At 59.4% G+C, this 24,494-nt stretch overlaps 2 protein-coding genes across 2 annotated transcripts; both read right to left on the minus strand.

Annotated features, from left to right (window-relative positions):
- Positions 1 to 2,891: 2,891 nt before the first annotated feature.
- Positions 2,892 to 8,525, minus strand: LOC120241133 (pyridoxal phosphatase). The gene is made up of 2 exons (XM_039246058.1): positions 7,922 to 8,525; positions 2,892 to 4,245 (listed from the first exon to the last, which is right to left on the minus strand). Exons 1-2 carry the CDS (start codon positions 8,493 to 8,495, stop codon positions 3,929 to 3,931), a joined length of 891 nt encoding a protein of 296 aa, XP_039101989.1. The 5' UTR covers positions 8,496 to 8,525; the 3' UTR covers positions 2,892 to 3,928.
- Positions 8,526 to 10,466: 1,941 nt separating this feature from the next.
- SH3BP1 (SH3 domain binding protein 1) lies at positions 10,467 to 23,759 on the minus strand. The gene is made up of 18 exons (XM_039246182.1): positions 23,440 to 23,759; positions 22,219 to 22,261; positions 21,862 to 21,966; positions 20,693 to 20,769; positions 20,249 to 20,360; positions 20,046 to 20,122; positions 19,410 to 19,554; positions 18,620 to 18,688; positions 18,352 to 18,442; positions 17,787 to 17,932; positions 16,960 to 17,071; positions 16,503 to 16,584; positions 16,336 to 16,416; positions 15,003 to 15,119; positions 14,198 to 14,295; positions 13,726 to 13,867; positions 12,620 to 12,714; positions 10,467 to 11,304 (listed from the first exon to the last, which is right to left on the minus strand). The coding sequence occupies exons 1-18, from the start codon at positions 23,496 to 23,498 to the stop codon at positions 10,907 to 10,909; spliced, it is 2,049 nt and encodes a 682-aa protein (XP_039102113.1). The 5' UTR covers positions 23,499 to 23,759; the 3' UTR covers positions 10,467 to 10,906.
- Positions 23,760 to 24,494: the final 735 nt, after the last annotated feature.

Raw genomic sequence — 24,494 nt, forward strand, 5'->3', positions numbered from 1 at the left:
CGTGGAATTTAGAGCTGACTCCAGCTCTTGGCGACTTGGTTTACTGGACACGTAAGGAAATGCGGAAAAAACCCCACAGAGACCTTCCCTTGGCTGCGAGTTTATCTGTAATGGCGAGAATGAATCACCCGAGAGCTAGGTGGGAAGGTGAGGCAAGACCAAGCTCGGGTTTCGGTGAGTCTGAGCTGCTGCCGCTAGCCTCACAGCCGCCTCCAAAGGAAAACATTGTGCAGAGTCACTAGAAAGTCCTTCTAAGGCCTCTGGTCACCAAGGAGGTAGCCAGGAGGGGTTAAGGAAGGGAAGTCAGGAACTGGGGAACCATGGACACCAGGGAGCAGAGTGGGAAGGAGGTGTTTCATTTTGGGGATAGGTGTCCTCAGCTTCCTGAAATGTTAACTGGGAATCCAGGTGAAGGACGTGTGGATGCTTATTGTGCTGTTCTTGCACTTTTTGTGTTGGTTTACAACTTTTCTGGGGGCGCCTGGGTGGCTCAGTTGGTTAAGTGTCCGACTCTTGGTTTGGGCTCAGGTCATGATCTCCCTGTTGATGAGATCAAGCCCTGTGTGGGGCAGCACAGAACCTGCTTGGGATTCTCTCTCTCTCTCTCTCTCTCTCAAAATAAATAAATAACACATTTTTCTAAAAACCCAAACTTTTTTCTGAATTAAAAGTTGGGGAAGGGGCACCTGGCTGGCTCAGTCAGTGGAGCATACCACTCTTGATCTCAGAGTGGTGAGTTTGAGCCCCATGTTGGGTGTAGAGATTCCTCAAAAATAACATCTTTAGAATAAAATTAAAATCGGGGCACCTGGGTGGGTCAGTGGGTTAAGCGTCCAGCTCTTGATTTCGGCTCAGGTCATGATCTCACAGCTGGTGAGTTCGGGCTCCACATCAGGCTCCGTGCTGACAGTACAGAGTCAGTTTGGGATTCTCTCTTTCCCTCTCTCTCTCTGCCCCTCCCCCTCTCACTGTCTCTCAGAAATAAATAAAACTTAAAAAATTAAAATTAAAAAGTTGGCGGAAACAGCCCCAACAAGTTCTTCCCATCTTTCTGCTCTGTCCCTTGAAGCGGAGAAGTATGTTGGATCAGTCTCATGATCACAGAATGGCTGCAACAACTTCCACCCCCAAAGCCCAGATGAGTGCTTCCCTCCTCCACCCATGTTCTTTTCAAAACACTTATTTTTGAGAGGGAGACAGAGGATCTGAAGCAGGCTCTAAGCGGACAGCAGAGAGCCGGACATGGGGCTCAGGAACCCTGAGATCATGACCTGAGCCAAAGTCTGATGCTTAACCAACTGAGCCACCCAGGCAGGACCTACTGTGTACTTCTTTAAAAGTGGGGCAAACATTCCCAGGATCTCCCGAGAGACCGCCCCTCGTGTCTTATTGGTTAGAAGTGTCCACGAGCCCACGGCTAAATCAATCACTGGATAGAGGGCGCGGGGGGGAGGGGGGGAGGGGCATCAAATAACCATGATTGGCTTAGATTCACGCTTTAAACCAATCAAGAGTCACTTCCTGGGACAGGGATGCCTCTTCCCTTCTGATAGGTTACCTATCACCTTGTGCTCACTCAAGGAAATTGGATTTCTGTCCACAAGGACCATGGCGGGTAGCTCCTAGGTCCAAGGGCGGGGCCGGGGAGGTGGGTGCTCCTTGGGGGCGTGGGGGGTGGCACATGCCCCAGGCTGGCCAGGAGCTCTGCTCTAGCCCCTTGGGCGCAGGTTCTGAGACGGGCATGGGCATGTGGCCTCAGCCAGGTTCTGAGACGGGCATGGGCATGTGGCCTCAGCCAGGCCGGGGAGAATCTGCCCCGGGGTGTGGGTGGGATGAGCAGTACAGCTAACAGGGATGCACCCGGAGAGGGCTGGAGCACCCCGCGGGGGCAGCCAGTTAACTTCCTTGTGCCTTAGCCTGGCTGAGCTGAGCTCCTGTCACGGCCAGAAGTCTCCGCGAGGGAAAATAGGCTCATGATGGCAGCCAGGCTCAGTCAGCACTTTCTCTTCCCCAGAAGAACCACACTGGAGAGCATCGCCCAGGCCTTGCCGTCCCACCCCCTCGCTTCACACAGGAGGAAACAGGCTGAGTAGGAAGGCCTCGTGCAAACTCGTGACGAGTAAATCAGTGACAGTCAGGTCTGGAGCAGTCGTGACATCTCCCCACCGGCAGCCCGGCAGCCCGTCGGGCGAGCTCACCCAGGGGCAGTCACAACGACTCCCGGGTGGGAGGAGTGTCTGAAGGTGGGCGGGGTGGGGGTGCAGCATCTCACTCGAGCGCCACCCTCCCCCCCAGCCAGGGCCTCCTTCCCCTTGGGTCTCTGCAGAGAGGGCGCTGTGGCTCCCTGGAATCAGCTAACACGAGTTCAAAGCCTGCCTTAGGCGATTATGCCTTCTAGCCGTGTGCCGTTGTGGAGGTTAACACCGCATTTCTGATCCTCATTCCCCAAGAGACAAAATGGGATGAGTAATACAAGTCTGGTGAGTTTCCTGAAGGACTGAAACAAATCAGTGTGTAAAGACCCAGAGAGGCATCAAGTGCTACTGGGTTAAGGTAGGACTGTGCACAGATATCGTTCTGTGGGGGCGCCTGGGTGGCTCTGTGGGTTAAGCAGCTGCCTCTTGGTTTCATTTTGGCTCAGGTCATGACCTCATAGTCTGTGAGTTCGAGCCCTATGGCAGGCTCTGTGCTGGCAGCACAAACCCTGCTTGGGATTCCCCTCTCCCCCTTCCTCAAAAAAAATCAGTATATAAACAAGAAAGGAGAAACTGCTCTGGGACCGGGGTGCGTCATCTCTCGCAGAGGAAGGTTGCAGTGGCCCAGTTCTGTGGACCCAGCTCAGGCAGGGGGTCCTCCTCCCACCCTGCCCCACACAGCCTTGAAGCCACACAGACTCTCCCACGCGCACTTTATTAAGTACGGGAGGGCCGGTTACAACAGAGGTGGGAGTGGTGGGAAGGCCCAGCCCCCACCCCCACCATCACTGGCACACGATCATAAATAAATAAAGAATAAATAAATAGCTGGGGGCGGGCACAGGGACAGGTGGCACAGCAAACACTCACAGAATGGGGAGGGACACAAAAGCCCCCCACCCCCTGAGCTGTGACCACCATCAGCGCTGGACTGATACCAGTACTGTGATCAGGGAAGGGTGGGGCTCTGGGCTAGGAAGCCCCCAGAGCCACTGAGCGGCCCCCTGGATCACAACATCTGTGGAGGAGGGGTGGGTGACTTCAGCATTTGGACACTTATGGACAGGAATCCGGACCCCTCGCTAGTCTAGTCAGATCCAGATCATCGAGAGGCCCCTCTCTCTCAGACTTCTGGACTGTTCGCATCAGGATCTAAGGGACCAGTGAGTCTTTATTACCTTGTGTTCCGACTGGTCTACTCAGGACCTAGGACACGAAAGAGTCACTGTTACTTAGGGTCCCAATTAAACCCCTCAGGACTCATCAGTGAGTCCCTCTCACTTAGCCTTCTGACAGGTCCATCCGGGGCTCGGGACTATGACAGCTGGAGGTTACCTAGACCTCCGATCGGTCAGCAGGAACTGAAGGCCAGCACTGGAATGGGAGGTGGGGCTCTAGAGGCCCCAAGGAAAGGGGGCGGGGGATTAAGTGCTCGGGGAAAATCTTCACTGGGTGTCAAGGCCCAGAGTTCAAAGACGGGAAGTCACAAGGCAGGAGATATAAGGCCACCTTGGCTGGGTCAGGCCAGGGCCAACTGGTATGGGCAGGGGGACACCTTCTGGAACAGCAAAGAGTGGCCAGCCACCACCGGGAGGGGAGGGCCCTGAACCCTTCCCTGGCTCCCCAATGCCACCAGGCTGTGGGAAACGGGGCCAGGGGGCTGGCGGCTTCTTGGCCCCTGGCCTCCATCCACAGGACCAGGGTGGAGCGCTGCGGCTGCCGGTCAGGTGGGCTCAGTCCTCCAACCCCTCCATCAAGTCCGCGATGCTCTCCACGTAGTAATGGGGCACGAGGTCGTGCTGGCCAGACGCCAGGTAGGCCTGGGCCTCCTCCAGGCGGGAGACGCCTGTGAGGGTGAGCACGGTGGTCATGCCACAGCGGTGGCCGAAGAGGATGTCGGTCTCCAGCCGGTCACCCACCATGAGCGTGCGCGCGGGGTCCACGCTGAAGTGCTCGGTGATGCACTGGAACATGTAAGGGCTGGGCTTGCCCACCACCAGGGCCTGACGACCCGAGGCTGTCTCCACCGCAGCAGCCAGGCTCCCGGTGCCTGCAGGGAGACGGACACGTGGTCAGTGCGGAGTGGCGGCAGGGAAGGCCATGGGGGCCCGGAAACGCAATTCCAGGGAGGCAGCCTGGCACAGGTGTTAAATTAGGCACGGAAATGAGTCCCAGAGTTCTGAGCCTTAGTGTCGTGGTTAGGAGCACAGACTGCAACCGGACGCCTGGGTTTGGACTCCCAGAATCTTCACCCTTCTCAGGAAGGCCATTTAACCTCCCTGTGCCTCAGTTTCCCCGTCCCTCAAACGGCACGGTAGGGGCTGAATGAGCCACTGCGTGTAGCTGGGCCTGGCTCAGTCAGTCCCGTCTGAGGGTTGCTGGTTTAGCCCGGCAGCTGTGTGCCTTTGGGCAAGCCACATGACCTCTCTGAGTGCCCTCGGACTCGCTGGAAAAGGAGGGTCCAAGTAATGCCTGCCTTCAAGAGGACATCGCAGGGGCAAGTGGCTTGGAAACCGAAAAGCACTTAATAAACAGCAGTGTGGTTACCGCTACAGGAATGTGGGCTCCCGGCACCAGAAACTGGCACGGCCCTTTCTGGAACGCAGCAGGGCACGGAAACGTTCGCACCTCTGCCCCAGTCGGCCTTGGCTGGGAGAGCGATTCCAGGGACAGAAGTTCAAAGTGGAGACAGAAAGTTACATGCTTGAAGATGTCCGTGGCCCCAGTAACTATAATAATCAAAACTGCGGACGCGCCCACATATTTAACAATGGGAGGACTGTTTAGGAAAGGGCAGTCCTGACTCCCGGCCCGGTACCATCCTGCCCCGCACAATGAGCCCACTGTGCCCGTCCCACAGGCACATCTTTGTGCCAGACGGTTCTGCCTTCACATGGACGTCCCTGAACAAACGAGGACAAAGATCAGAATTTACTGAGCACATTCTAAAGTGCCGGGCGCTCATGGAGGCCCATTTCACGGATGAGAAGGCTGGTGCTGTGCCACTGAGTTAACTTGTCCCGGGCTGCGCAGCTTAACAATCGGCCAGGGGTACGCGTTCTGTGGGTCTGACCCCGTCATGTGCCGGGCCAGCTTGTACTGGCTTGGGAGGGCCGAGTGGTTCGTTCTCGGGAATTCTGTGAGCTGCCTGTTAAAGCCGCTGTGAAAAGTCACCGGATCTAAATTCCCAGTCCAATGAATCGTTTAAGACACAGGTACGAAATTCTCCAAACGCATTTCTTCCTAATTATTTTTAGCATTCTCTGCGCTCTTGAGATCGCTGACATCTGTCGTGACGAAATGCTATATCACGGTGTGCACACATCTTCCCAGCCCCACAGTCAGTGACATTGGTAGCTTGAAATTGGCTGTGGTGGGAAGTATCTGAGCCACGGAAATTGGGGAATGGTTTAAATCAAATTATGGCATAATAATTTATGGTATAATTTATGGCATAACAGCATATGGTATACTAATATCAATGGTATAAATCAGCCCCCCCCCCCAGTTATTAAACAATCGTCAGGACTCCACGGGGCCGACCCCAAATGCTCTGAGCCTCTCTCCCTTCACAGAGGATGACACTCCGAGCAGTTAAGCCAAAGAATTCGCTTGCTTTCTTGAGAGCTGGGCAGGGAAGAAAGGCCATTTGCCCCCTTGGTTAGCAATTCCTTCCGGGATGGGAAAGGGACTCAAATGAGTCCCCCCCAGAGTGTTCTTTTCTGCTTAAGATGGGTCTCGGGTGTCAGCAATGTCCCCTCCCACCAGGACAGGGCTGATCGCCCTTAACCACCCCCCCATCCCACTATTTATCCATTCAGCCAATATTTACCGAGGCCCACCTATCCACCAGCCTAGCCAGGCACTGGGCATAGGGCAGCCAACGCAGCAAGGATCCCTACCGTAGGGGAGGGAGCGTCCTAGCAGGGACAACGTGAACGGAGAGCTCTGTCCTCAGACAACCATTGTCCCACTTCATTTCACATCCTGTCATCCAAGGCTGTCACGTGTCTTAGTGGTGACATACCCCTGAGACAGCAGGCATTGCTATATGCCAGTGCAAGCGGCTGCCATGTGGTAAGAAGGTAAACACACATTTTGGAGACCCACAAGGGAAGGGGAGGAGGAAGGGGGGAGGGGGGACTTGCGTTATTTCAGATTTTACGCCTGACGGGGCCTTTATTAATATGTTTATACCACTGTTGTGTTCAGTTTGGTACAAACTCGCCAGTGGCATTATAGTTAAGCCTCTGCTTCCCCCTCTAGGTTGTGGGAACGATCAACAGGGCCAGTGACACACCACCCTTCCTGAGTCCTAGAGCGCCCCTTAGCCCAGTCTGCACCTGAACTTTGAGCCTCCAGGGAGAAACTCACTTTTCTTCTTTTTAAATTTTTAAATGTTTTCTGTTTATTTCTGACAGAGAGAGACAGCGTGAACAGGGGAGGGTCAGAGAGAGAGGGAGACACAGAATCTGAAACAGGCTCCAGGCTTTGAGCTAGCTGTCAGCACAGAGCCCAACGCGGGGCTAGAACCCACGAACCGTGAGATCAGGAACTGAGCCGAAGTCGGACGCTTAACCGACTGAGCCACCCAGGCGCCCCACAACTCACTTTTCATAGCATGGCCCAGGTGGTCAGCTAGGAGGGAATGATGGAGAGCTGTCTCCACCTTCAGTCTACTGCCTTGGGTAGTGACCTGTCCACCACACACCCTCACCACTGTCAGCTTCTGCTACCATCTGCTCTGGGCTGATTCAAACCCTCCAAAATGTGCAAGCCTCCACCTGCACACCTCCACCTCCTCCTCCTCCTCCAAAGGCCTGAATAAACAGAAGACAGTAGTAAACAGTGCCTTGGATGGGGGTGGGCTGGGGGGCGGGGTGGCCACAAGAGCCAAGTTCAGGTCTTCCAGTTCTTGGCCAGCTCACTTCCCCTCTCTTAGCCTCAGTTTCTTTAACTGAGAAATGGGACAGTTAACTCCCATCCCCAAAGTAATTTAGAAACTACGTAAGAACAAACAGCAAGGCGCTTCATAAACTCTGGGCTAGCAGAAGAGGGAGAGCTCTGGATACAACCCACCCCATCTGAGGACCTACTATGTGCCAAGCACTCACTCTGACCACTCTCCCTCGGAGGACACTGGCATGATCAGCATTCCCATTCTACCCCCAGGGCAGGGATGCTCCGAGGTTATGTAATTTAAGATTACAGAGCCCTGAGTCAAACTCCGTCCACCTCTAATGCTCCCCCGACACCCGCCTACAATCTGCTGCTGCCAAAGGCGTCCCAGCTACCCAACGGGGGGATGATCCTTCCAGGCTTTGTTCCCAACTCTCCGGCCTCATCTTGATGGCGGGTGGGACAAAATGACAGGAGTCCCTGAGGCTGGTTCAGTGGGGCTAGGGCTGGGGGTCGAGGGCCTGGATTCCACCCGTAACCCCCCAAACCTCAATGGGCCTCAGTTTCCTCATCTGTCAAGCGGAGGCCCTGCTACTGCCCTCCCCCTCCACGCCCCGAGTGGTGGTCGTCTCAAGAATTATCAGGCCATAAAGAAGCTCTCCTGGGCTCCCGCAGGGCGGACACCGCCCTCGCATCCCTCTGGTTTCCTCTGTCACCCAGAGACACCCCTTCCTCACCCCCTGCCATCGGCGCGGAGGTGAGCGCGCAGGTCGCCACCCGGCCTGTTTCCCCCCCCCCCCCGGCCCCCGCCAGACCCGCGCGCTCACCGGGGGTCCGGCTGCCATCGCTGAGCGGGTGCCACGGGTCGCGGTCGGTGGCCACGAGCAGGCAGTCGGGGTCGCGCAGGTGCGCGCACGCCTCGCTCAGCTTGGCGAAGGAGAAGTGCTCGTCGTAACCCACGAGCACGGCGCGCACGCGCGGGGCCGCGCCCGGGTCCTCGCCGGGGTCCCCCGCCAGGCGCAGCCCCGCGGCGCGCAGCTCGGCGCGCAGCCCCTCGCCGCCCAGCACGAACACGGCGCCCGGCACTTCCGGCGGCCCGAGCAGGCGCTGGCGCAGCAAGCGCGCGGCGCACAGCGCGGAGCTGAATAGCTGCTCGGCGCGCAGCCCCCCGAAGCCGAGGCGCGCGAAGCGGAGAGCCAGCTCGGGCCGCGCGCGCCGGCTGTTGTTGCTCACGAACAGCGCCGCCTTGCCGGCCCGCGCCAGCCGCTCCAGCAGCTCCGGGGCGCCCGGCACGGCGCGCTCGCCGTTCCACAGCACCCCGTCGCAGTCGAACAGGACCCCCTGCGTCCGGCCCAGCACGTCGCGCAGGGCCGCGCCGCGCAGCCGCTCGCAGCGCGCCATGCAGCCGGCCGGCCGCCCGCACGCCCGCACGCCCGCACGCCGCGCGGCTCTCCCGCGGCGGGCACGGCGCGCTCGTCCGCAGCCCGCCCCGTTCCCCCGCAGCCGCCAATCGGCGCGCGGGAAGGGCCAGAGGGCGGAGTCGCGGCCTGGCCCGCGGACCAATGGGGGCAAGGACCTCGGAGAGGAGCGAGGCCCCGAGCTAAAGGAGCCTGGAGAATAGGGTGAACCGCGGCCGCGGCCGAGGTGAGGGGACCAATGAAGGCCCAGCCTGGTCCTTCGCCTCGGCCCCCAGCTCTGCTAGGTCAGTTGCCGCCAACTTTCAACCCCGACTGGCCTTTTAAAGGATAGACTGACGTTCTTCTTGGCCAATAAAGAGTTACGAATAGAAAATCTGGAGCGGAGAACCGCTCTTCCGCTCCCCAGCCAATCAGAAGCTTAAGACTGCCGGTTGCTAGGAGGAAACCAGATGCTAAGGGAGATGTTGCCTTTGGGTCAGAACTCCTCGCCCTCTGAACTATGGACGCTCCGGTTCTGAGCAAAGTCCTGCGGAGCGCGTGGGTATGAGAGGAGAGGGGCGCTTAGTGTCTTCTCGAGCGCTGGGGCCCTTGGCCTAGACCGGTCGTTCGCGACGCTGGCTTGTAGAGTCCCCTGGGGAACATGTATTTTGAGATTTAATTTACATACAAGTAAGATGTGCAGCTCTTACATGTACAGCTCGGTGACTTTGACAAGTGCTTTTTAAAAATACCACAGCGAGGCAGCACCCCAGAGATCCTGACTTAATTGGGTGGTGGGGCCCGAGACATTTTTTTTTTATTTTTGCGGTTTTTGTTTTTTTTTTTTAATGACATCGGGGTCGTACTGCGAGACCAGGATGGAGAGACACTGCTCACCAGGCTGCTAGAGGCAGCCTGTCATTGAGCACCCTGGGAAGGAGCCAGAGCCACAGTAGCCAGTTGCTCGGGGCAGCGATGGTTTGACTTAGCTGCCTAGGTCCCCAACTGGGGGAGGCACGTGTCAAAATTCCAAGCTGTCTGCCGACCTCTGAGAAGGCTCTGCAGACCCGACCTCCAGGAGCCACGGGAGCTCCAAAGACCTGGGAAAAGCCACACCCTGTCAACCCTCTCTGAGGGTCAGATAATTTCTGTTTCCCACGGCCCTGGCCTTTTGATCCGGTCTTAGGTGGTCTCCTTGGCTTGGAATGTTCTTCCTTCTCCCCTGACTTTTTCACCTGGTCGACTCCTAAAAGACCCCTCTTTAATCCCCTCTTCCACGAAGCCTTCCTGTGGCCTCCACACACAAACACATGAGGATGGGTTAGAGGGTCACCCCCTAACTAGTTTAACATGGGCTCCCAGTGCCATTACACTTGATTCTGATCGTCAGCTCTCCTGCCTGTCTGTTATGGGGAGCTCCTTGGGTGTGGGCTGAGTCGGGGGCGTGGCTCCGGGTGCAGCACCAGCGGCCTCTGTGGTTTGCAGGCAGATCCATCCCTGCTCTGTGAGGGAGCCTTTCCTGCCTAGTCTGAAAACACCAGGGGTTGGGGGGCTTGGCATCCACAGCAGCCAATGCTTTTAAGGCCCTTCTGTGTGCAAGGGTGATACTTTGGTCTTTACAGGAATGTCCCGTTTAATCCCCAGAACAGCGCTCCTGGGGGTGGAAATTGCTGTACTGTTTCCCGGATAGGGAAACTGGAACCCCAGGAAGTTAAGTGATCAGGATGCGAGGGGACGGGCCCAGAACCCGCGTCCTCATTCCACCTCCATACCTCGCTGGCTGTGTGTCTGGCAGGTCACTCTCTGAGCCTCAGTCTCCTCAACCTGTGAAAGGTAATAGGATTCACTTCCCTGGGAGAGGATTCGATGGAAACCATGCACGGAAAAGCACAGTATAGCCCAGAATGAGAGCTCAGAACGCGGGCTCTTATTATTTCAGACGGGAAGAGAAAGAAAGGAGGCAAAGAACAGGAAATATCTTCCCCTTTATGAAAGTGGCTTCTTTATTTAGAGGGCAGGAAAACAAAACAAAACTAAAAAACCCAACTATCGTTTGGGCAGCTGCTCCAGTTTTGTCCAAAATAATTTATTTACCAGCCTTACAAAATATATGTTGGCAAGAGAAAAATAAAAGTTCTGTCGGAGCAGGCAGACCCCTCCTTCCTCCCGGCGGCTCCCCTGGGACCCTGCCAGAGGGCTGGGAGTCGGGTGAGGGGCCCCCAAGCCCAGTGTGGATTCGGGAGGAAAAGGTCTGGACGTGGAGGACTATCCGGAATCCTCCTTGCCATGGGGGCCGACCCAGCGGGCACCGAGGCACTTGTAGGCAGAGGCTGGAGGTCCCCTCCCCCCTCCCGGGAAGGGCAAGGGCGAGGGCTGCGTCCTGGGCGGACAGGTGGGAGGGAGGAGCCGCCCAGCTCAGTCGGTCTCGGAGGCGAGGCTCCGGGGCCGGGGTTGAGGGGGGATGGCCGGGGGAGTGGAGGCCCCGCCCACAACCTCAGGGGCCCCGCCCTCCTCTGTGGCCCCGCCCAGGTCCACCTGCACAGGAGCGTTCAGAGAGACAGCGCTGGGGGAGGCCGGTCCCGGGGAGGCTGGGGAACGCCAGCTCTGGCGTCGGGCGGGCTGAGGGGGGTTGGGGGGCAACGGGGGTGGCACCGTGGGGGCCCGGAGGCTGCTGCCTACCAGACGGCGGGGCAGAGCCTGGGGGGTCACAGGGCTGCCAGAGCCAGGGGGCAGGGCTGGGGCTGGAGGGGAGGAGCGCGTGCTGGAGACCTGGGGGGGCGGCATGGTGGGCCGGGCTGGCGCTGGACGCTTCGCTGTGGAGGAAGGACAGGGGCAGTTAGGCATCCACACTGCCTGCGGCACATCCCCCAGGCTCTATGCCACCTCAGGACCTTTGTATCTGCCATTCCTTCTGCGGGGAGCACGGTTTCCACCGCCCGCTACTCATCACCTAGGGCTCTCTCTGTGTCCCTTCACCCCCTGGGCTAGAACCCCGTCCTCTGCCCTGCTTCAGTTACTGTTATATTTTCCTGTTGTATTTTCTGCGCGGGACCTGCTGCCCTCCGTCCGAAATGACCATGTCCGTTTTTATTTTGCTCGACTCCCTGGCTGGAACGTAAAAGGGAGGCCATCCCGAGCGGGGTTGGCTCACCCAGTGCTGGGCACAGATTAGGGTCTCTCTCACCTCTCAGGAGCCACCAGAGCCGCCCACCCGGGTTTTCAGAGGTCCTGCTGCCCCATTCTGATCACATGAGGCGGTTGACGCTGATCGTAGCCCTGCCTCCACCCACTGTGGGCTTTGGGCAAATCACCTGCCCCCTTGCGGCCTCAGTTTCCTCACTGTTAAGATGGGATGAAAGCCTGGACCTCCCAGTGCTGACACAAAGACCTCCAGGGACTGGAGGTGCTGTGCTCTGGCGAACACACATCCCAGTTGTCCCCATCCAGGAAGGGTGGCTGGACACCTCCTCCAGGAAGGTCCCTGTGTGACCTGTCCACCCGTGCTGGTCCAGAGGGTCCTGGAGCTGCTCCCGCTACTACGGGCTCTACCCTGTACCCCCGGGGAGGAAACTCCAGGGCCTCCTTGGCTGGCGGGGCCCCTCCCAAGTGTCCTGACCACTGGCAGTGACTCCTCCTCTGAACCTGTGCCTTGTCACCTGCTGGGCTTTAGGCCAAGTCAACAGGTGAGTGCACTAAAGGGACTCAGAGGAGCCCGGAGTTTGTCTCCACCACCAGCCCACCAGCCCTTTGAAGCCTCCACTCCATCTCTTCCCTCTGATCTCTGGACTTCTTGAGGGGCTAGACTCCACAGCCTCCTGATGCTAACCTTTATCAAGCGCTTACGGGGTGCCGGCTACCTGCCAGGCAACACCATTTAATTTGCCCAGCAGCCCTGCAAGGTAGGTGTGCTTATTGTTTTATTACTCAGAGGAGGACGCTGAGGGGGCAGACAGGTGAGGTCACCTGCCCAAGGTCATAGTACTGGAATCTGAACCCAGAGCGTCAGGCAGCAAACCTAGGCTCCTAGCCACTTGGAGTCCTGGCCTCCCCCGCTGTCTGAAAACAGGACAAGGTCTGATTGCCCAGCCCCCCAACCCTCCTCCCCCCACCCCACCCCGCCCAGCTTACTTTTCCGAGCCATGTCCTCCACTGGAGTGGCTGTCTCCGAGGGGCTCCTGCTGACCTTGGGAGAGGCTGGTCTGGGGGGCACCTCAGACTCTGTCCTGTGAAAGAAGGCGAGGGTCAGGGTCAGACTTGGCCATCTCCCAGGAGTCTGGAATCTTGGGGAGACTCCCAAGGCAATAGGCTGAGTTTGGACCCTCCCAGGACCTGTTCCCTGCTCCTTGTAACCGGGTCTGGGATCTGTCCCCCCACCGCCCCCAAGAAGATGCTTCTGGCATTGGCCAGAGTTTGTGTCCACTGAGCCCCTGGCTTCCGTGTGACACTGTGACAGTGGGTCCCCATGGGCCAGGATGGCAGGCAGAAAGCAGGGCATTGGCTCTCAGCCTCCACGTGACCTTCACTGAAGGTTCCAGCCACTAGAAGCCAGAGAACGGATGAGAAGCAGAAGGGGAGGCCGTGGCTCCTTCCTGGTTTCCTCCAGGCCTCTGCTCAGCTGGCTCTTCCTCAGAGAGGCTTTCCTGATCCCCGGGCTAGAGCAGCTCCCCCTTCCTTCCCCCTAACCTGCTCTCTTCTCCTATAAGGGCACGTGTCACCGCCTGACGTGACAGTCCCCATTTATCGGTGGACTTGTCAGCTCTCTCTCCCCGGCCCTAGGAAAGCAAGCTCTAAGGGCAGCATCTGTCTGGTTTGCTCATCTGAGGGAGGTCACGGTTCATGCCCTGGCTGTGGGATGAGGGAATAATGCCTGCTTGGTATGGAAACAACATGGAACCACAGAGATCTGAAGATCAGAGAGAAGACTGGGAGGTATTTACCAATTCCAGCTGACCCGCTCCCTAGCTCCCTAAGTCCCCAGCGCCTGAAACAGCGCCTGGCACATAGTAGGTGCTCAGTAAACAGCCATACGATGGAGCGAGGGGACACACCAGAGGCCGAGAGGAATACAGCCCCGCAGTACCCACGCCATCCACTCCAAATGGGGAATCCTGGCATTTGGGCTGGAAAATACAGTAATTACATTTCCTAAGATGCCGCCGGAAGCCCAGAGATACGGCCTCTAGCTGGACATCTTGGGGCAGAGATGGGCCTCCTTCATTTCCGTCAGTCCTTACCTTTCCTTGGCAGCTGGTGAGGCCGGGGCAGGGGCTGGTGAGGGCACAGCTATCGTTTGAAGCCCCTCAGAGGCTGGCCTGCTGCTGACCTTGTCCTGGGGGCCAGGGGCCGAGAACAGGCCTGACACATTGAAGTTGACGTCTGCAGACAGAAGGAAACAGGTTGTGGCTCCCAGAACCTCCACCAGCCTTCCTGCCTCAGCCAGGGTGGGGGCCGCTTTCCTCCCCCCCACCCCCCGACATCATCTGGACCACATATCACCTCCCCACTCCCACGTGAGCCTCACAACAACCCCACGAGGCAGGCAGGGTCATCCCCGTTTTACAGATGAGCCCGTGAGGCTCAGAGCAGAGAAGCACTTTGCTCCAGGCCTCGTAATGATGCCGCCAGGGACCGAAGGTGAGTCTGGAGGGCACCCAGCTGGGCAGGTGAGGGCACTAAGGGACCCGTTCACGAAGACAGGAGCTTCACCTCCAGGGAAGAGGGTGTCCGCGTTCTGTATCAGAGCCTCGACCACGCCCACCACCTGGATGGAGGACACGGAGGCCGCATCGAGCTGGGCCTGGTCCCTGGGGCAAAAAGGAGCGGAAGTGAGCCACCCTTTGTGCAAACTCTTAGCGGCCCCAACTCTGTGTGGCCCCAGAACAGTGCCTGTTCCCAGAAAGCTCGGTGACCCCCCAGTGGATGGCAACCAGGTCGCCCACTCGCCAAAGGTTCCCCCTCCTTCACCCCCAACAGGTGTCACTCGTCAGAGATGGTCCCCTTTTCCCCATAGTTCTCGGATCTAGGCTGTCTCTTCCAAGTACCTGTCCTCAGCCAAGGAATGACAGCTTTTTGCCATCACAGCCATGTGACTTATAATGACCCCTCATGTTGCACGGCTCTTTACAGTTCATAACACATTTCTCCATTTTCTCATCTAATCCCCCCGGCAAAACCCCTCGGAGTTTGTATCATTTCTCTCCAATTTACAGGTGAAGAAATGGAGCTCCAGAGAGTGAGCTCCCAAAGGCATTTCTGGAAGGCTAAGGGTGGGGCTAGAACTAAATCTCTGGGCTCCCAGCGCTCCAGGCACCCCGCCTCCCACCATTATCACCCAGAATGCCTATCTCCAAAGCCCCATAGGGTCCTTGCTGCCTTCAGCATTCAGCAGCCTTGAGAATAGGAGCTGCTAGACCCACTCCAGAGATGGGGAAAACTGAGGCCCAGGGGGAAAAAAGAAGCAGCAGGTGGCTGGGGCGGGGAATGCCCCCTTCCACCACCTGTGGCCCCTCACCCTTCTTTCTCGGGAGGCCAGAGCAGGTTGGGACCCAGGACGATGGCAATGTTGCTGGGCGTCATCTTATTCACCTCCTGCTCCTCGGCCAGCCGTGCCAGGAACTTCATCAGGTACCTGGGGACGCAGAAGGTGGGCTTGGCCAGGGACAGGGCATCTTGGGCCCATGAACACCTATTGATGCCCCCGAAGGCTGAGAATTTCTCACCCTGGGGTTTCCAAAGCATGGCAATGGTACCCCACAGAATGGTTTAAACAATTAAAAAAAAATTTTTTTTAAATGCTTTATTTATTTCTAGGAGAGAGAGAAAGAGACAGTGTGAGCAGGGGAGGGTCAGAGAGAGAGAGAGTCAGACTGAAACAGGCTCCAGGCTCTGAGCTGGCAGTCAGCACAGAGCCCGAAGCGGGGCTCGAACCCACGAACTGCGAGATCATGACCTAAGTGAAAGTCGGACGCTTAACCGACTAAGCCACCCAGACGCCCCTAAAAAACATTTTTTTTTAATGCGTATTTATTTTTGAGAGAGAGACACACACAGCCTGCGAGTGGGGGAGGGGCAGAGAGAGAGGGAGANATTATTTTTTTAAGTGTATTTACTTATTTTGAGAGAGAGTGCATGCAAGCAGGGGAGGGGCAGAGAGAAAGAGAGAGAATCCCAAGTAGGCTCCAGACTGTCAGTGCAGCGCCCAACTCTGGGCTCAATCTTATGAACTCTGAGATCATGACCCAGGCTGAAATCAGAAGTCGGAGGCTTAACCGACTGAGCCACTCAGGCAGCCCTAAACGATTATTTTTTAATGTTTTATTTATTTACTTTTAGAGAAACAGAGCACAAGCAGGGGAGGGGCAGAGAGAGAGGAAGAGAGAGAGTCCCAAGCAGGCTCCGAGCTGCCAGCACAGAGCCTGACACTGGGCTCAATCCCATGAACCATGAGATCATGACCTGAGCTGAGATCAAGAGTCAGACGCTCCCCCGACTGAGCCACCCAGGTGCCCCCAAACATGTTTGTTTTAAGAGTTAAATGAGCTCACCTGCTGAGTGCCATGTATGTGACAGGCACTGGGCTAAGCTGAGAATCTCCCAGCCACCCTGTGGGGCAGGGACTGCTCTGCTCTGCGTTTTCCAGATGAGGGCACTGAGGCACAGAGTGGTCCAGTCACCTGCCTGGGACCACACGGTGGCAGCAGAGGGAATCTGAAGCCCAGTAGCGTGGCTTCAAAGGTTCGAGGTGTGTGTTTGGCTCGATGTCTAGTGTGGAAAATAGGCCTAGAACGTCTAGTCTGTGTTTTCCGAGATAACAGCTTAGGACGAGGGGGCAGCACTGGGCTCACCTGAGGTTGTTGAGGTTATTTTGGGGCAGGCGGCTGCAGGCTTCCTGGAGGGCCTCGAGCCGGGCTCCTGGCTCCTTCAGACTGGGGGGAGAGAGACTTGGTGAGCCAGTCCAGGGCCCTGGGGCCCCAGCTCTGCAGCCCCGCCCTCCCCAGCCCCCCCACCTCACCTGGCTGCCCTCATCCAATCGTCATAGAGGTCAAAGGTCATCAGGGGCTCTGGCAGCTCCCGCAGATAGGACTTGAGGGCACCTGAAGTGGTGGTGGGTGGGGGTGTGAGCTCAGACACAGTCCCCCACGCCCCCACCTCCACCCCCGTGCCCAGCTCTTTCCATCTGTTAGGAACCAGGCTCTTGTTCATACTAACGTGTCTAGATCTGATCTTTTCTTTGGGCCATGGGCTTTTGTGAGACAGTGGTGAAGGCCGGTGGACCTGTTCCCAGAAAACTGTGCCTACACTTCAGGGGGCTCATCACGGGCCCCCCTTTAAGGACCCCTACGCCCCCCAAGGTGGCCTCTCGGCACATAATCAGCCCCTCAGGCAAACTATCACGGGAGCACTCCAGGCAGTTGCGGGAAGGGATTGGGGGGGAAGGCCCTCCTCCCGGGGCTCCTTGGGGCAGCCACCTGCCACGGCGTGGGGGTCGGAGCAGAACTCCTGCAGGCCGCGCGGGTCCGAGGCCATGGTCTGCTTGAGGCGCTTCAGCACCGAGGCCCCGGCGGCCAGACGGAAGAGCCCCTGGGGTGCGAGAGGTAACAGGCGCGGGTCAGACGGGCGGCCGGGGAGGACACCCCGGCTGGAGGCCCTGGCTCGCTCGCTGGGCCTGTGTCCCCACCCGGTCTGGTGGGCAGAGTGGGGACCACGGGGTGCACGGCTGCCCTCAACTCTCGAGGTCTGGGATTTGGCGCCAAGTGGGAGGTCCAGGAGCGGCGGGGAGACGGGGGCGTCTGGCAGGGGAGGGGCGGAAGGGAGAAAGGGGCCCGGTGGCAGCCCCGTCCAGGAGACCGAGTTGGTCTGTGAGTAGGTCCCGCCTCTAAGGGTGTGTCCTCAGGACAGGAGCCGACGGCCTGGCATCCGCAAGGTGCACAGGGCGGATGAGGGCGGCGCGGGGCAGTGATGGCACGGTGGTCCCCGGCTTCACTGCCACCTTCTCGAGTGCCACTGGGCACGCTGTCCTCTTGACCTCCGTCTCTCCTTTGCTAAATGGAGCCGGTGAAGGCCCCTTCCCCGGGATCTTGGGATAACTAAGTGGATCAAGATGTGGAAAGGATTTACGGCACAACGGCTGCCCCCCGAACATCGCTGAGAACATCACTTTGGCAACAGGAGGCTGTGGCCTCCCAGGGACCCTGTGCTCCAATGGCAGGGTTACAGCACCAGCACCGGGCAGCACAGGGGAGCTGTGGTGCACAGCAAGGGCCCCGGTGTCCCTTCCCGACCCCCGGGGCCCCACCTCTTCCTTCATGCCCTCAGAGAGCAGCATCATGACGCAGGCCTCGATGGGCAGGGCGATGTCCCGGCCCAGCTCTTGCAGATGGGTTCCCAGCGACACCCCATACACCCTGAAGAAGGGGGCAGCCGTCATCGAGGGGGAGGGTTCTGCAGGGACGAGACAGATCAGCGGCCCGGGCCTCCTCTCCCACCCCCCACCCCCCACCGAAGACATCCTCAAGGGCTACTGCTTTAGCCAATGGCACCACCACCCAGCCAAACATCCATGCCACATATCCTGAAATCACCATCTCTCAAATCCACCCACCTCCACTGTGTCCACCCCAGTCTGGGCCATCATCCCTTCCCTTCTGCCTCAAGGTCTCCTGACTCCTGTCCTGCCCCCTCTTCATTCCGCTCTCTGCACAGCAGAGTGACCCTTCAGTCACAAATCGAATCAGAACAGTTCTGCTCAGAACTCCTCCAGGGATCCCTACTGCCTCCTGGGATGGCGTGCAAGCATCTTAACAGGCCCCAGGCAGGGCTGGGGGCAGGGGTGCAGGGCCCCGCCCCGCCTCTGTCCCCACCTGCTTGGCTGTGGTTCTCCCTCAGCTCAGCCAGGGCCGCGTCCAGTGAGCTCAGAGACTTGCGATGGTAATCAGCTTGAATCTCCATGAGCTGTGGGGACAAGGGGGCAACCCCAGGGTCGGTGAGGGGGGAGGCGGAGCCTCTCCTCCCCCCCACCCCCCGAGTCCGTAAGAACACACCCCTCCCTCCCATCTCTTGAAGGGTGTGTCCGTGGTGCCTGGTGTCCGCCCCTGAGTTCCACTGGCTGGAGCCCACTCTGGGACTCACGTGGATGAAGTAGTTGGCGTATGTGTCCTCCTTGGTGGCGAAGTGGTATAGGTCGGCCAAGTACTCGTCCTTGGGGACAGAAATAGGAAGGCTCACACCCCTAGCCGAGAGGGAAGGCTGAGGCCTAGAGGGGCTCCTGACTTGTGCAAGCTGGACCCTGGCCAGCCATCCTTTGTCTGCCAAGGTTTGTACTTGGGGACAGCCCACAGGGACCCCCCTCGAACTCATATATATATATTCGTTTGTTTAGAGAGAAGGAGAGAGAGAACATGCAGGCAGGGGGCAGAGAGAGAATTCCAAGTAGGCTCTGCATGTTCAGGGCAGAGCCCGATGCAGGGCTTGAACCCATGAACCATGAGATCATGACCTGAGCTGAAATCAAGAGTCAGACACTTAACCGACTGAGTCACCCAAGCTCTTGAGAAGCTTTTAGAGCCTCTAGTCCTCATCTCTGTGCCTCATGCCCTAAGCACGGTGGCTCGTGTTATTCACCAGTCATTCATCTGCTTGCTCAGCAAACACACCAAGACCGTGGTGAGCAGATCAAGTCCCCGCCTCCCGGGAATGACGTGTACGGTGTAGACACAAGAGGCTACAAGATAGTGGCAGAGTACGCACAGCTTGGAGGCTGGTTGCCTGGATTCAAATCCCGGCTCTGTGGCTTCCTAGCTGTGTGGCCTTGGGTGAGCTACACTACCTCTCTGGGCGTAAGTTTACTCACCTCTGAAATGGGGTCAGCACCCGCCCTCGCCACTCCCTCACATCCAGGGAGCTCCAAGGGCCCGCTCACCTTGCACTGCTCCACCTTCCTCTTCAGCTCCTCCTCCTCCTCCTTCAGCGTCTCCACCTTGGTGGCGGTGGCCGTGTGGCTGTAACTGCTGGGGCCACCACCCAGGCCCTGACCGCTGCCTGAGTTCTTAGCTGCCTGAGTGAGCCTGGCAACGATTGCAAGGTGGGGTGGTCACTATCCCCACTGCGTGTCCAGAGCCAAGTGTCCCTTCTATATGCCGAACCACCCGAGATTCCAGGGTTTACGGATGAACATCCCACCCAGAGGCCCTCTTGCCTTGGGGCCTCTGCCAGGCCTGGGCCTTGAGTGCTCAGGGGCTCCCCCTGGTGGTGGGCTTGGTGATCGCGGCCACCCAGCTCGGGAGTGGAGGGTGGGGGCAGCCCGCCAGTCCAGGGATCTTGGAGGATCACTGATGGCTATCCCAGGCTCTGGGGCCACCCTCAGCTCACACAAGCATGTGCACACACATGTTTAGAGAGGAACTCTTACATGTACCCTCACCACGTGTTCCTAAAGACCAGATGTGTGCACAAGCACACACTCTACCCAGTGGGCCCTGCCACACCGATCCCGTATGGGTTCTGTGGCCGCTTCTACGGGCTGACCCAGCCCCGACCCAAGGACTGTGGCTCCCACCTGCTCTTTAAGGTGTTCCAGTCAGACACCAGCTTCTGTAGGCTTTTCTTGTGCTTGAGGATGACTGGGAGCTCCTCCTGGGGACAGGTATGGGAGGGAGGGGGTCAGCGGGCTGGGGAGGTGAGAGGCGAGTCTGGGCATGGGTGGGAGGCAGGGCTGGGGCTGGGGAAGCTGGGCGGAGGAGGAGGCAGGGGGCGGGTCACCTCACTCAGCCTGCTGAGGGGCTGCAGGACATCCCTCTCCAGGGTCATCTCAAATTCAGCCAGAATTCGAGCCAGCTGGTTCTGGATGGCACAGCTCATCTCTAAGGCCTTCCTGTGGATACAGCACGGATGGGCCCCGCCCCGCCCCCCCTGCTCCTCACCCCCATCCAGAAACACTTGATGGGGCCTCCTCCCTTCCCATCACCCCCTGCCCCTTCTATCTGTCCTTCATCTTGGCTGAGCCAACTCCGGTCCCAGACCTGGCCACCCTCACCGACCTGGCCACTGGCCTCTCCCCCCACCCCCACCTCCGCCTCCCCAGAGACAGCTCAAGACACTACCCCCATCCTGGTCAGCCCTCCCTCACTTGGAACCCCTCCCAGCCCAGATCCGCCCCCCTCCTTGGCATCTCCGGGTGAGGGCTGGGGCCCCACTCCTGCTCACCCCATGCTGGAATCGGGGTCCAGCTCCTTGAAGCTCTCGGCCATTGTGGTGGACAGGGCCATGAGGGGGAGCTTCTTCTGCCGGAAGGGCAGGGTGGGCTGTGAGCCTTTGTCCCCCCTGGGCCTCCCTCCACCCCCACCCTAGCACAGGGCAGGCTCCTTGGGGGAAGAGCGCCACTGAGGCACTGGGTGTGGACAAGGCAAGAGGGAAGCCGGGAGGGCCACGGTCTCAGGTAGGAGTGGAGGCGGGATGACGTGAGGCATGGTGTAGAGTGACCTCTCCCTGTGGCCATGTACCCCCTACCCCACCCCATCGGGGGTGCCCTTTTCCCAGAAACCAACGAATTGGGCAGGAGGGACGGACCAAGTGCCCTCCCACACTAGAAAACTAAGAACAGAGGCATGGAGCTTGCCCAAGGTGATGACACAGTTGGAAGGAGAATGGGGGCACTGCAACACCCCGGCAGCCGGGACCCTCCCCTGCCCCAGGGCGGACGTGGCTGGACTTAGTCACTGCTGAGCTCAAAACCCTCCCACTGAGAATTACTAGGAGCACCAGCGTGGGCCGGAAAGACCGGGGATCAAATCTCAATTTTGCCACTTACTAGCTGTGTGACCTTAAGACTTTACCTCTCTGACTTCATTTCCTCATCTGTACAAAGTGCTAATAAAGGCAGCCTCCTCCTACGGGGGTGTCCTCACCAGCAATTAAGGGAGGGAATGCATTAACATATCTTAGCAACAGACTAGCAGGGATCAATCTATAAATGTTGGCTGTTGATTAATACCAGTGAGTATTAATATCTGCTCAACTGCCACTTCCTCCAGGAAGCCCTCACACACTGCCTCAGTTCAGAGGGCCCCGCTTGCGCCCCGCTCGCTCGCTCTGCTCTGGGGGGTGACTGCACAGAGAAGTTCAGGTGCTGTCAGAGGCCTGGCCTTGGCTCAGAGGATTGGTGCAGATGGGGGCGGGGTCCAAAAGGGGATGGGGAAGAGATAGAGCCTTATCAGTACATTGCCTGAGGGGTCTGGGGACTGAGCGGGCTAGACCCTCTGGGTGCCAGAGGCTGGGACCAGCAGGGAGAGCCCAGCCCCGACCTCCCTGCCCCCTCTCTCCCATCGGACAGAGGTGTCTTGTCCAGGCCCCTCCTCCCTGGGACCCGCACTTACCACCCGCTTGTCCATATCCGCCCCGCTCTGGCCTTGCAGACAGGCCTGCAGCCGTTTGTGGACATTGTGGGCTGCCCGTTTGGCTGGCTCCAACCTCTGCTCTACCTGGGGGGGGGGGGGGGGGGGACTCTGGGTTTACCGGTCATGGCAGCTGGTGGCCCCCCACCTCCTCCCACTGCCCTGTTCCTTCCCAGAGCAGGACCACCCTTCTCTTCCCTCCAACTGGGGACCCCATGGCCAACGGCTTGGGGAGTGACTCCACCCGGCCCCCCAAGTGGCGTCCTCACGGGGCCCTTGGCTGACAGCTTGCGCGGGCCTGCCCTGCTACCCGCGGCCGGCCCAGGCCCAGGCACGTACCTGCTGCAGGCCCTCCCCCAGGAACTCGGCCGTCTCTGGGGTGCTGTGGGGGAGGGAGGAGCTTGTGCTGAGGCAGCCCAGGTTAGGAACCCCCCTGCCTCCCCCTGCCCCTCCACAGGACACCTGGACCCCAATTGTCGCTCAGTGCCCCTCCTCCAGGAGGCCGCCCTGGGTGGCCCGCCCGCCTGCCTCATCCCAGCCGGAGCACATTCCGTGGGGGCGGAAAGAGGATCGGTGGCCCTTTCCTCCTCCACCCAGGGCTGTGTCCTGAGACAGAGGGCGGATGAAACCCAAGGCACTGGGGCTGGGAAGCCACCCCAGGGCCCAGCCTCTGTCTTCTGCTGGCCCTGGGGGGGCGGAGGCCGGGGTGGCCCCAAGAACGGGAAGTGTGCGAGCTCACACTCCTGGGCTCTGGACCCGGGTGGTCGGCAGGCCCTGGGTCCCCGCCCGGGAACACACGGGAGGCGGAGGCCCGGAGCGAGGGGGCCTGACTGCCCAGGCTCACACAGGCACCAGCGAGCTGGAAGGCTAGAGCCAGGTCTCCGGACACCCAGTCCCCTCCCCTGGGCCCAGAGAATGGGAAGCTCCCAACACAAGGGGAAGAGGGGAGAGGACAGGCCCAGGGTGCTCCCCAAGCTTCTGGCTTCCACCCCACCGGCTCGGGGGCTGGGGGTGAGAACAGAGGCCCAAGGATGTTTCCACCTGAGGCTGGGAAAAGCAGAAGCAAGAGAGAGAAGCTGGAGGCCTCAGGGCTTGGCTGGGGTTGGGGGGGTGGGGAAGAGGCACACAGCCTGAAGAGGCAGGCCCCTCACCCCTCCACAGCCGGACCTAGTCTCCTCCCCTCCCCCAAGGTCTGGGGCCCTGAGAGCCCCCCCCCCCCCCCCCCCGGCAACCAGAGATGGTTAGCTGTCCCCATTGTACAGAGGGTACAAGTGAGGCCAGGGAGGATCATCCGTTCAAGAGGCTCATGGAAGCAGAGAAGACCCAGCATCCTTGATCCTCCCTGCACTCCTCTCCAACCGGGGGCGGGGGTGCCCCTTTCCCCAAAGGGCCTACCCCCTCCGGCTGGGGCCGTGAGGTGGGGGTGGCATCCAGAGAGGAGGGAGAAGGCGCGGGACTCTGGCCAGTCAGAGGGCGGCTGTCCAGCCGTCCCTGCCCACCCCCCCCCCCACCCCTCACCCTTTAGGGTCCGGGGCGGGAGAGGCGCGGGTTGACACTCACCGTCCCAAGCTGCCCGTCTGGGCCAGCTGCCGCATGCGATGCAGCTGCCTCTTCATCATCTTGGGCCTGGGCTGGGGGCCGCGGGGTCACGGTGGGGGGCGAGGGCCCGGCAGCCCCCGGCCCGGCCTGCCTGCGCCCGCAGTGCCGCTCTCGCCCCGGATGGGTGGGCGGCGCTCTCCGCTTCCTGGGCCAGCCGCGCTCCGGCGGCCGCTCGCTCCCTCCTCCTCCGCGCGCGACTCCGCCCCCAGCCCCCAGGTCACTCCTCTCTCCAAGTTTGTTTTCTCGCTCGTCCCCGGCTTCCGGGCCCCCCGCAGGCGCCCGGCCGGTCCCCGCGACCGTCGGGCCGGCCGCCGCCCGGCCGTCCACAGGTTGTGTGGCGGCCCCGCCCCCGGCCGCGCCCCGCCCCAGCCCGGTGGCGGGAAGCAGGTAAGCCGGCTCCTGCCACCCGCGGCCGGCCCCTGGGTTCCTGCCCCACCCGGAGGCCTGCGGGCCCTGGGTTTAAATAACCTTCACGCCCCTCTTTTTTTTTTTTTTTTAAAGTTTATTTATTTTGAGAGAGAGAGAGAGAAAGAGACAGCACGAGAGGGGGAGGGGCAGAGAGAGGGAGAGAGAGCTGGCTGATGGCGCAGAGCCTGAAGCAGGGGCTCGGTGCCACAAACCCCGAGATCATGACCGGATCCGAAATCGAGAGTCCAACCCTCAAGGAACTGAGCCACCCAGACGCTGGCTTTCGCAGTCCCTCTTAAAGGAGAAAGAGAGTTCCATGCTTAGGAGGCAGAGGCCAAGGACAGGTCTCTCCAACCTGTATTGTGGGCCTGCCCAGGGAGGCTGCCCTGGACTCCGTCTCCAAAGGATTTCCTGGCTACCTGGAGCTAAAGGTTACCCCTGCCTGCTTCCCTCCTGGAGGCTGGCTGGGGACTTTGGCTTCCTGGGGCCACCTTGGTGCCTTGTGACCTTGGACAAGTCCCCGGGAACTCTGGACTTGCTGTCTTTAACTGGCCTGAGGGGCCAGCTGTCCCGCGCCTGCCCATCCCGGAGAGTGGACAAGATAACCC

Source organism: Hyaena hyaena, unplaced genomic scaffold (genome assembly GCF_003009895.1).
Source record: "Hyaena hyaena isolate Hyena2069 unplaced genomic scaffold, ASM300989v1 scaffold_280, whole genome shotgun sequence".
NCBI classification, from domain to species: Eukaryota; Metazoa; Chordata; class Mammalia; order Carnivora; family Hyaenidae; genus Hyaena; species Hyaena hyaena.

Bases quoted from the DNA above. Each gene is read 5' to 3' on its own strand.
- SH3BP1 (XM_039246182.1), bottom strand. From the start codon at position 23,498: ATGATGAAGAGGCAGCTGCATCGCATGCGGCAGCTGGCCCAGACGGGC. The intron at 18,689-19,409 runs GTGAGCGGGCCC...TCTGTCCCCAAG, and splicing joins GGAAGGTGGAGCAGTGCAAG to GACGAGTACTTGGCCGACCT. The intron at 12,715-13,725 runs GTAAGGACTGAC...CTTCTTTCACAG, and splicing joins TCACCAGCTGCCAAGGAAAG to GACAGAGTCTGAGGTGCCCC.
- LOC120241133 (XM_039246058.1), bottom strand. From the start codon at position 8,495: ATGGCGCGCTGCGAGCGGCTGCGCGGCGCGGCCCTGCGCGACGTGCTG. The intron at 4,246-7,921 runs GTGAGCGCGCGG...GTCTCCCTGCAG, and splicing joins CGATGGCAGCCGGACCCCCG to GCACCGGGAGCCTGGCTGCT.